Raw genomic sequence first — 11,062 nt, forward strand, 5'->3', positions numbered from 1 at the left:
TATTACTAGACATGGTCAACTGTTTTTCATTCTCCGTAAAAGCCCCCAGGGCTTTTGAGTAAGACTCTAACTCATCCCACCAAACTGCCTGAATTAAACATCTAATTCATTTTGCTGAGAGTGTTTCAGAAGGAAACCAGCTATTCCAACCATCTCCTGCCAGCATACCCCAAACTGAATCACTTCATTCTGTAAAAATGTGGTTCAAACAGACTATCCAGGAAGTGTCAGTCTTCTTTCTGGTACCCACACCCTGGACTAATGGCATACAAAAAAAAAAAAAAATTATTGATTGCAGCAGCCACTAAGCTCACGCCTGCAGGAAAAAAAACAAGTCCAATGTCTCATACTGGTGAGAAGTAAGTTCTACCCTACAAAATACAAAACAAGTTACATTTTTCTAATGTGACACATTTCCTCCAAGCTGCTTAGAGACATGCCATGGACACTGGCAAACCTCCTATTCCCCCCGCCCCCACTCCCCGAGCCAGCATGATGATACTTGATATGTCTGTGCCTTGCGCCCTGGTATAAGGGAGAATAAAAGGGGCTTTATTGGGACAGTGACTTAGAGAAGGTATAAAAGGAAAGTAAATCTGTTTGCTAAACATAAAAATAAAACAAACAGGCAGTTGTACACACAGATGTGCATGCATAAAGAGACAAACTTTTACATATGTGATTAGACTTTGATGGTCTATCCTGGCTAATTAACAAGGCAAATATTCACATTCATCATTTTGGATAGTTGCCCCACCAACTTTTTAAACATCTTTTCTATATAAATAATATGAATTCCATTCTGGATTTCGTCTCCTTCCCCTCTTCCTCTCTCTGTACTTGTTATTTATACTAATTTCCAGTGTTGCGGGACAGCCTCCACTGAGGTTTTACACTTGCACATTGTGTCCATGCTGTTCTACTTAATTTTTTTAATTAAGGACAATTGCAGAAAAACAAGCTAAAGACACAGTGGCCATCACATGTCTCAGGAGGAAGAGAGTAACATGTAAAAAGAAAGAAAGCTTATTTAATTTTTTAAGAGAAACAATCTTTTGATCTTTTGAATCATCCTTTGAATGTGTTTTCAGTACTAGTGGAAAGTGCTTACAAGTAAAATGGCTCAACAGCCCCACTTACAGGAAGTGTCACAAAGTACAACCCAAGAATTGGCTAGTTCAGTAGTGAGCAACCTTTTTTTTCAAGTGAGCTAAATCTCGCCAAAACCAAGATTAAAATTTATTTTGAGAGCCACATTTTTAAAACCGAAAATACATAGGATGGTACACCGTATTTTAGTTTCAATAAGTTTTTATTTAGAATATTCTGCATGCAAGTATCCACATAGGTCGGGAGGATACAAATAGCACAACTAATAAAACAAAAACTTTAGAACGATATTATTTATCGATTAACGTTAAATTCCATAAAATTTGCCTTACAATGTAGAGAAAATTACATCCTGACAATGACTGACAAAGTCACAAACACTAATGTGAACATTGGCCTTGGTTCTGATCAGAGCTGTGTGGAACCAGCTAGGAGCAGAGTCCTGACTCCTGGCGTGGCCACCTGGCATACAGAAGAGCTGCATTAAAAAGGTTAAAGAGCCCATGTGGCTCTTGAGCGGTGGCTTGCCGACCACTGGGCTAGTTAAAGGAGCCCCAAGGCAGATTAGGGGCAATAAAAAGATTGGGCACTCTTAGTCTCTGCAGAAAGACTTGCCAAGAAGCCAATGCAATTAGACTGTCATGGAACACACACTCCAACCAAATAAATTTTTTTTGGGGGGGGGGAACACACCCAGCGGCGCTCAGGGGTTACTCCTGGTTCTCTGCTCAGAAATCGTTCCTGGCAGGCATGGGGACCATATGGGATGCCAGGATTCGAACCACCATTGGTCCTTAGTTGGCCATTTGCAAGGCAAAGGTCCAACCGCTTAGTTATCTCTTCGGCCCCTCCAACCAAATTTTGAGGAAGAGTGCTAATAGCCAACTCTGCGGAAATTTAAGGAATGATTCCCGGTCAAGGCAATTAACTTTCTGGGAAGGGTCCTGGTGCTTAGAAAGATAAAGGAATCCTGCATCATATCTGATGTTTACAATTTTTCTATTTCTTCCTTTGTAATCGACTCCTCCCAAACACAAACAAATCCACATTTTATGAATTGCTGCTTCTAAATTCTAAGGCACTTGCTTTTAGAGTCTCCAGAACTAAAAGAATTATAGACCCAAGATACTTTATCTTTAGGAATCCTGAACAAAGTCACTCCCTTGTTTCTTTCCACATGCAACAACAAAGCGATCAGACTTCTGTCCTCCATTGGGTTTCTTCTTAGATAACATAAAATAAATATCAGAACACTGTCTCCAGATGGTTAAAATTGACAACAGTGGCTTCCTCCGGAACTCCAGGGCTTTTCCTGGCCACATGGCTGGCCAAGCCAGCTAGGTGGGTCCCTTGGAGGAGCTTGTGGGTTTTCCTAGGCTTTCCCCATTTCCCTCCCGGCTCCAAATGGAGGGTCTGGAGTGGGAGCTCTGACCTTCCGGCCCTCTAGCTCGGGAAGGACCTCCTTCCTTCCTGGGAGCTGGGAGGTTCTGCCAGCATGGCGTTTGGCAGCCCTCCGCCATGCCAAGACCTCTTTAACCAGGCCTAGGAAGAGGTGCGGGACATGGGTCACCCCAGCACCCCTCTAACTCCTTCCTCCGGAACTCCAGGGGCTTTTCCTGGCCACATGGCTGGGCAAGCCAGCGAGGTGGGAATAGCAGCACAATAGAATCTGACTTTATGACTTACCAGGGAAGTTTCCTTATTAAACCTGTACATTGGGAAACTATAACAAATATTTGGATATCATTGTGTTTCATTTGCTTCTTATAATCTGAAAGACATCCAGGAGCTCGTTTTATTTCTTTACTCCCCCACTCTCATCTCTTGTTACCCCACATTTAAACATTTTTCTGTACTAATGATTTTTGTTTTGGCCAAGGTGGATTACATATCTTTCACAGTGATTTTTTGGGTGGAGTCTGAAGCTTCAGCAGGCAACAGGTCACGGCAAGGTTCCATGCTGTAGGCTTTTTGGCCAAGATAAGTGAAGTTGCAGTCTCGGCTGCCTTCCACAGCCTTCTCTCTCCTTCCTCCCTGTCCCCAGAGTTATTCTTGGACACCTGCTCAGGGTCCCAGCAAGTGGGTTCCGGGTGAGGTGCAATTTAAAAGAGACCCCAGGGGGCTGGGAGGGGACTGGTGAACTTTCAACTTCCAGCAATTAGGAAACAAAGACCTCTTGGGGAGTCAGAAGCTTCAGCAGGCACCAAGAGAAGGACATGGCTCCATTTGATCTTCCTTGTCCAAATCACCGACCAAAGTGGTGTCTCAGAAACACCCTCCTCCCTTTTGACTATTTCTAAAACATAAAAGGGACACGTGTATCTTCTTTGTATATATCAGATGTATTCCCTTAACATCTATAACTCTTTTCGAACATCCTAATATAGTGACAATTTTGCCCACTAGACTTGTTATTTGATTGTTTGATTTTTCCCCCTTTGAGATCTGTTTTATATAAGAGTATCTCTATAGATTTCAAGTTTGAACCAAGTTACAGGGAATGTTGGACTTTATTTGTCGGCCCCCAGATGCACCAACAATATCTTGTGGTATTGCTTCTCTTTTGCATAGGCACATTAAAATGGGAAAATAATACATATGCAAACAAGTTCTTATCTAATAGAAATCTGAACACAAATTTGGTAATGTAATTAGGCCTTTTACCCTGAACATTGGCATAATGATTTGGCTTAGGCCTCAGAAAAATGGGCATCGCCCACACACACCTGAACAATGGATACCATCTATGGAAACAACCACAATTGTCTATAACATTAACAAGATCCAAGCCTCTACCAGAGAAGACCTACAACTGCTTTGGCATTGACTTACTACAAAAAGTGCTCCCAACACCCAGATTACTCAGCAACAGTCTGCATGCAGGGCAGATCCCTCTGCATTTAATGGTATGCTGAAATTAGAGGATGCTCCACATCAGCCTGACATCGATGAAAGAAATGCACAGAATCCAGAGTCTTTAAATATAAGAATCTGATACCAACAATAGCTAAAGTGTGAAAAAGTTTCACCGGGACCACGGAGAGTGACTCGGGTTTGATGGACTGGTATGCCTGGAACCTAGAGTCGGTTTTATGCCAATAAACTTCTGGGGTGAGGCCTTTTTTTGTTTGTTTGTTTGTTTGTTTTTGTTTTTGGGCCACACCCGGTAACGCTCAGGGGTTACTCTTGGCTATGTGCTCAGAAGTTGCTCCTGGCTTGGGGGACCATATGGAACACCGGGGGATTGAACCGCGGTCCATCCAAGGCTAGCGCAGGCAAGGCAGGCACCTTACCTTTAGCGCCACTGCCCGGCCCATATGAGGCCTTTTTGTAATCAAGCCAAGGATTTTTTTCCATTTTCTTCATTTTTCTGGACCTATGCAAACAACGGCGATAGCCACTATCACACCTTTACTATATTATTTTACTCTTATTCTTTAAGGAAAAAAAATACAACTTACTGAACTTAAAAATAAATAACTGTAGTAGAATGCCTGTCTCGAATACAGGCAGGGGATGGGAAGGGGGAGGGGGTAATGTTACACTGGTGAAGGGGGGTGTTCTGGTTATGACTGTAACCCAACTATGATCATGTTACTTAACTAAAAAATATATTTAAAAAAACTGAGAACAGTGGCCTTAGGATGTCTTTTCTAGGCCAGAGAGTTAATACAGGGGTTAGAGTGCTGCCTTAATTGTTTTTGTTTGAGGGCCATATCTATCAGTGCTCAGGATTTACTCATAGCTCAAGTGTCACCCCAAGAGGTGATTGGGAACTATGTGGTGCTGGGGATTGTACTACATTCAGCAAAATGCAAGGCAATTGTACTATCTGTACTATCTGTACCACTGTACTATCTTTCTGGCACCTACAGTGCTAGACTTACATGAGATTGTCCTCAGTTTAATTCCTGGCAGCACATCTGGTGCACTACTGAGAGTGATCCCTAAGCACAGAGCCAAGTGTAAGCCCCAAGGAATGCTCCAAAATACAAGCAAGAGGAGCCAGAGAGATAGAATGGAGGTAGGGTATTTGCCTTGCATGCAGAAGGACGGTGGTTTGAATTTCGGCATCCCATATGGTCCCCCGAACCTGCCAGGAGCGATTTCTGAGCATAGAACCAGGAGTAACCCCTGAGCGCTGCCTAGTGTGACCCAAAAAACAAAAGAAAACAAAAAAGAAAATACAAGCAAGCAAGCAAACAAACAAACAAAAGTCTATCTTATCCCCTTAATTTCTAGCAAACCCATGTATAGAGGTAAAAACTATGAAGGCTGAATCTCCATGCCAGGTGTAAAATAAAGAATAAGAAAAATGTTTAAATTATCATGTTAATTAGTAATTACTTAGTTAATTGATTAGTTCGTTAATTAATTAGTTAACTGCCATGTTTAAACCATAAAACATAAATTCATTTTCCTTTTGCCTGTAGACACAATTCAGGCCACATTTCAACTGCCTTAACCTTCCTAAATCAAAGATAAAATAATTATTATTGGGAAGGCCAAATAAAATTTTGTTTTCCTCATTTTTAACCTTAACTGTCCCTTTTCCTTAAAGTGCTAAAATTATATAAGATTATAAATGCTGGCAGAGCTAACACATTCTTATAAAGTGCAATTTTTACAACAAAATACTTTGGGGGACACTGGGAGAGGATGTGTATTTGTATATGTGTGTATGAAAAATTGAACCCAAGTCCTCATCTGAGAAGCATCTGCTTTCCCATCAAGCTATATCACAAGCCCCTATCTGTTCTTCTTAAAATTGTTTGTTTGTTTTTAGGTAACACCTGGCTGTGCTCATATATAATGTCATATATTAAACCCGAATCACCAAACACCCTCCCCACTGTACTATCTATCTAGCCCCTCTATCTACACTTTTAGCCCCCTTCCTTCCCCATGTCCTTCCACATATATTCTTTGGTGGATGGGAGCTCGCAAGTGACTCTCAAGGAATCAAGGGACCAGTTTCAGAGATTTTCTCTAGTAATTCAATGCAAAGCCCTAGGAGGACATCTGCTAGGACATGTAAAGCCACGTCTAGCAAAGCTCTGGGTCCTGTGTATTCTTATAAGACACACTTTCTCAAATTTAAATAATGTACACCAAAATGTTATGCCTTAAGAGACTATAATAATTGCATAATCCAGTCACTGGATGGATAAAGACATGGAAGTTCCATGGGATTAAAGTATTTGGCCCCAAAATTTAAAGAAAAAAAGAGAGGGCCAGAGAGATAGCACAGCGTTAGGGCATTTTCCTTGCACGCAGCCAATCCACAATGGGTGCTAGTTTGAATAGCGGCATCCCATATGGTCCCCTGTGCCTTCCAGGAGTGATTTCTGAGTGCAGAGCCAGGAGTAACCCTTGAGTGCTGCCAGGTGTGACTCCAAAACAAGCAAACAAAAAACCCACACACAAACAAAAATCAAAATTTGAAAAAAAGAAATAAAGAGAAAGGAAGAAAGGAAAAGGGAAGGAAGGAAATGAAAAAAGAAAAGAAAGGAAAGAAGAAAGAAAGAAAGAAAGAAAGAAAGAAAGAAAGAAAGAAAGAAAGAAAGAAAGAAAGAAAGAAAGAAAGAAAGAAAGAAAGAAAGAAAGAAAGAAAGAAAGAGAGAGAAGAGAGGAGAAAGAAAGAGAGAGAGAAAGAAAGAAAGAAAGAAAGAAAGAAAGAAAGAAAGAAAGAAAGAAAGAAAGGAAAGAAAGAAATAAGAAAGAAGAAAGAAGGAAGAATGAAAGAAAAGAAGAAAGAGAGAAGAGAAGAAAGAAAGAGAAGAGAGAGAGAGAAAGAAAGAAAGAGAAAGAAAGAAAGAAAGAAAGAAAGAAAGAAAAGAGAAAGAAAGAAAGAAAGAAAGAAAGAAAGAAGAAAGAAAGAAAGAAAAAAGAAAGAAAAGAAAGAAGAAAGAAGAGAAAGAAGAAAAAAAGAAAAAGAAAGAAGAAAAGGAGAAAGAGGAGGGGAAGGAGAGGAGGAAAGGAGAAGAAAAGGGAAAATAAGAAAAGAAAAAGGAGGAGGATAGGAGAGAGAGAGAAGAGAAGGAGGAAAGGAGAAAAAGAGAGAAGGAATAGATGATGAAGAGAAAGTGGAGGGAAGAAAAGGAGGTAAGAGGAGGAGGAAGAGAAGGAGGAAAGTGTAGCATATGAAAAAGTTTTCATAAGATGATTCTTGCATTGGAGATGGGTGTTACATATTATATGATTGAAACTTAATAATGAAAAATTTTGTAATTATGTATCTTAAGGTGATTTGATTTAAGAATTTATTTATTAAAAGAAATCTCTTTTTTAGGCTTGGTGAGCTCCATCCAGAGAATATGTGATAAAGCCTTCTGTGTCGCCCTGCAAGATATCTTCGCCGTTATCTTGGCTGGGTATTTGTGAATCCAAGAACAGTCCCCAGAATGAGAAATTACTTCCCATCCCCTTGTCCCCTTTCGGGGGAAGACCTTGGTAATATTTATCCGCAGCAAGTAATAATCCACACAGACAAGAACGATAGGGTTTAAAAGATCGGGCAAGGAGAGCCAGAGAATCCTCCTGCAGCCAGCAGCTTTTCACAGAAGGACCCCTCACTCCTGTCCCTCAAGCTATTTATTGCCAACTCCACAGCGCCCCACCTGGAAGGGTTAGGTGGGGCAAAAGTCACAGAACAATCCTAAGGAAACACTTTTATATACAATTCCAAGAATCATCTTATGGAAACTTTTTCATATGCTACAATTCCCCCTTTTTTGTAAAGAAACAATAAACAATAATAATGTACAGAAATAAATAATATATATTTTTTTAATTGTAAAAAGAATAACTAAGCAATTGTAAAAAACTGGCCTAAGGCTGTCTTCTGGCTCGCTTCAAGTTCCAAGGACAATGTTACAAAGGAGCTAAGGACTACAGGAAGATGCAGCATTTCTCATCTAGTGTGATTTTGATCGTGGCCCTTTCCAAAGCCTTGGGATTAGTTGCTGGTCTAGCCATCAGAAGCGACAGTCCTGGGATCCGGAAGGAGCCTGCATTTCATCCTCAGTCTTTCCAGTTTGTGTCTTTCTCAGGAATTCTGGACAGTAAGGAACTCAACAAAACCTGCTGTCTGAACGGGGGAACTTGCATGCTGGGGTCCTTCTGTGCCTGCCCCCCCGTCCTTCTATGGACGCAACTGTGAGCATGATATGCGTAAAGAGAACTGTGGTTCTCTGCGCCATGGCAGTTGGCTGCCCAGGAAATGTTCCATGTGTAAATGCTGGCATGGCCAGCTTCGCTGCTTTTCACAGGCATTTCTGCCTGGGTGTGATGGCCAAGTGATGGACGACCACCTCACAACCTCCAGGATACCGGGATTAGCTCCATCTATGTACACCATGTTTACACTGGCTAGCATCTGCCTTGCTCTACAAAGCTACCATTAGTGCATATTTACACGCCATTTTTGTCAGGCACATTTTATGGCCAATGATGCCTGATATTTATTTTTATTACCTCAGACATTTTCATTATAGTTCCTGAAGTTTCCTACATACCAGGTATTTTCCTCTGCCCTCCCCATAAAATTTTTTTGTTTGTTCGTTTTGTTTTTGGATCACACCCAGTGACTCTCAGGGGTTACTCCTGGCTCTGAGCTCAGAAGTCGCTCCTTAGCAGGCTCAGGGGACCATGTAGGATGCCAGGAGTCGAACCGTGGTCTGCCCTGTGTTGGCTGCATGCAAGGCAAATGCATTACCATTATGCTATTGCTCTAGCCCGAAAATGTGTTTTGTTGTCTTTCATAGTTAATATTTTCAATTGCAAAATGTTTTACTGTGTATTTTAATGTACTTAGCCTGTTTTTAAAATGTATGTTATGCATGTATGCTGAAGTACTTGTGTATAGAAAAGGTATAGGAACAATAAAGTTCCCCCAATATAGTTTAAAAGTATAGGAACATGAAAGTTCCAAAATAGTGCTTGGTAAAAAAGCATTAATAGAATTTTAGGTTACAGGTGTAAAGTATATTTTGCAAAAATATGTTTTTGAAAAGGGCTGGTATATTAATTTTCACTCTATTACGTTGGTGCATAAAAATATTGAGAAAAGGAGGAAATGTGGGTGTACCTATTTAAGACCCTAGACCCACCCATTTCTGGGAGGGGTCTTGGGAACCGGATAATAGGTGTAACTTTACCTGCGAGCCCCTCCCATTCCTGGGAGGGGTCTGGGAAATGATAGATAAGGCTTGGACCAAGGGAATTCGGGCCTTTTGGCCTTTTGGCTTTTTGGCGCTTTTGGCTCTTTGCCCTTTCTGCGCTGCTGTGCGCTCTGGCTTCTGGGTTTTTGTGTTCTGGTCTTTGACCAGCATGGAGCCCAAAGGGAAGATGGCTAACAGGAAATAAGATGCAGGGCTAGCAAAATATTGCGGTGCTTGAAAGGTTATGAATAGGCCACACACATGTGGTGGCTAGGGCTTGAATAAAGTTGCTTCCTGACGCCTGTGAGTGAGTCTTGATTACGCCGATTACCTGGGCCTGGAATCCGCCAGCTGAATGGGGATGAAGCCACGTGGCTGGGGCCTAAGCACAAAGGCCTCCATCCATCGCCATCCAGCCCCATCGTTATTTATTTAATTCAACATCGCCCTAAACAGAGACCACTTAATAAGAAAAGAGCTTGGCTAGGGAGCCCATCCTCCCCCAAGACCCAGTGAGCAAACCTGTCCATGAGAAAGTGAGAATTAAGACTTTCAGTTCCTTCTGATTTCATCTGTGTGTGAATGAATTCCCATGTTAGGACAACTCTTCTACCTGTTTCTTAACAAAACTGTATGCTTTCTTTTTTCATATTTTAAGGAGAAGCATTAAAACTGAAAAGTACAGAATTACTTATGTATGACCTCTTCTATATTTTTGTAGAAATTTATGATTTATTTCTCTCATTGTTTCTATTTCTCCCTTGCCCAAGATAATACAGTGGAAAATGAAACTCGAGAATAATTCTTGAGTTGGAGCAAGAGCACAGCAAATAGAGCATCAGTCTTGCATGTAGCCAACCCAGATTTGATTTCCAGCATCCTGAGTATAGAGCACCACCCACTTATTCGCCACCCAAAACAAAACTTAACCAAACAAAAACAATTGTCACCAGAGTGCCTAAAAGGGGAAAAAATAATGGGGAAGTGTTGTCATCTGTAAAAATATAGACAACTTTTTGTTAATTAAAATTAATAAATATTAAAATCACCTTTTCTGAGTTAATTAGCACAAGTACCCTTAATTAATATTAAGTACATTTAATAAAATTGGCAGAGAAAGCAGCAGAGATCTAGGAGCTTGGCTGGCTCAGTAAGATCCAAGAGGCTGCTCAATCCCCCTGGTCTAAATGTACTTTCTCCCATGATTCTGGTTTCTTGTGGGATGCCCTTGCTGCCAACCTGTCCATTTTAGCCCGAACATGAACACAGTAATTCCATGAACTGCAGTAACTTCTGGGATTAGCAACCCCCATAGAATCATGTCCCTGTGTAGGCTCATAGACAGAGACATCCAAACAGTGAGTGAGGTAAGAAGTTTCCAGGATACTGAGTGAATAATGAAATTTGGTAAAGAACTGGGTAAATAATGAAACTGGGTAAATAACAATCATGAAGAGGTGGTACATATATACAATTGTATATGCAATTGAATATAGCTATAAGGAATGATGTAATCATGCAATTTGCAACAACATGGATGTAACTGGAAGACATTATAATGTTAAATGAAGTAAGCCATAAGAAGAAGAATAAATACTCTAGGTTTCCAGAGTGTATCTCAAACACCACCCCTTGCTCCCTGTCTGTATAACAGGCAAATAAATAATAATAAATCAATTTATAATGAACAATACTTTATAATAAATAAACAAGAATGTGTAATAAATTTATAAATAAATAAAGTTTATGTGGTTAGAGTTTGGGTCTCTTGATTCCATTGTTGTTGACTT

At 40.7% G+C, this 11,062-nt stretch overlaps 1 protein-coding gene across 1 annotated transcript; it reads left to right on the forward strand.

Moving 5' to 3' along the window:
* The first annotated feature begins 8,011 nt into the window (after positions 1-8,011).
* On the forward strand, positions 8,012-8,516 carry LOC126004561 (teratocarcinoma-derived growth factor 1-like). The gene is given in 2 exon segments (XM_049770993.1): positions 8,012-8,242; positions 8,244-8,516. Coding segments are annotated over 2 exon segments (504 nt in total).
* Positions 8,517-11,062: the final 2,546 nt, after the last annotated feature.

The sequence above is a fragment of the Suncus etruscus genome, chromosome 3 (assembly GCF_024139225.1).
Source record: "Suncus etruscus isolate mSunEtr1 chromosome 3, mSunEtr1.pri.cur, whole genome shotgun sequence".
In the NCBI taxonomy this organism is placed as follows: Eukaryota; Metazoa; Chordata; class Mammalia; order Eulipotyphla; family Soricidae; genus Suncus; species Suncus etruscus.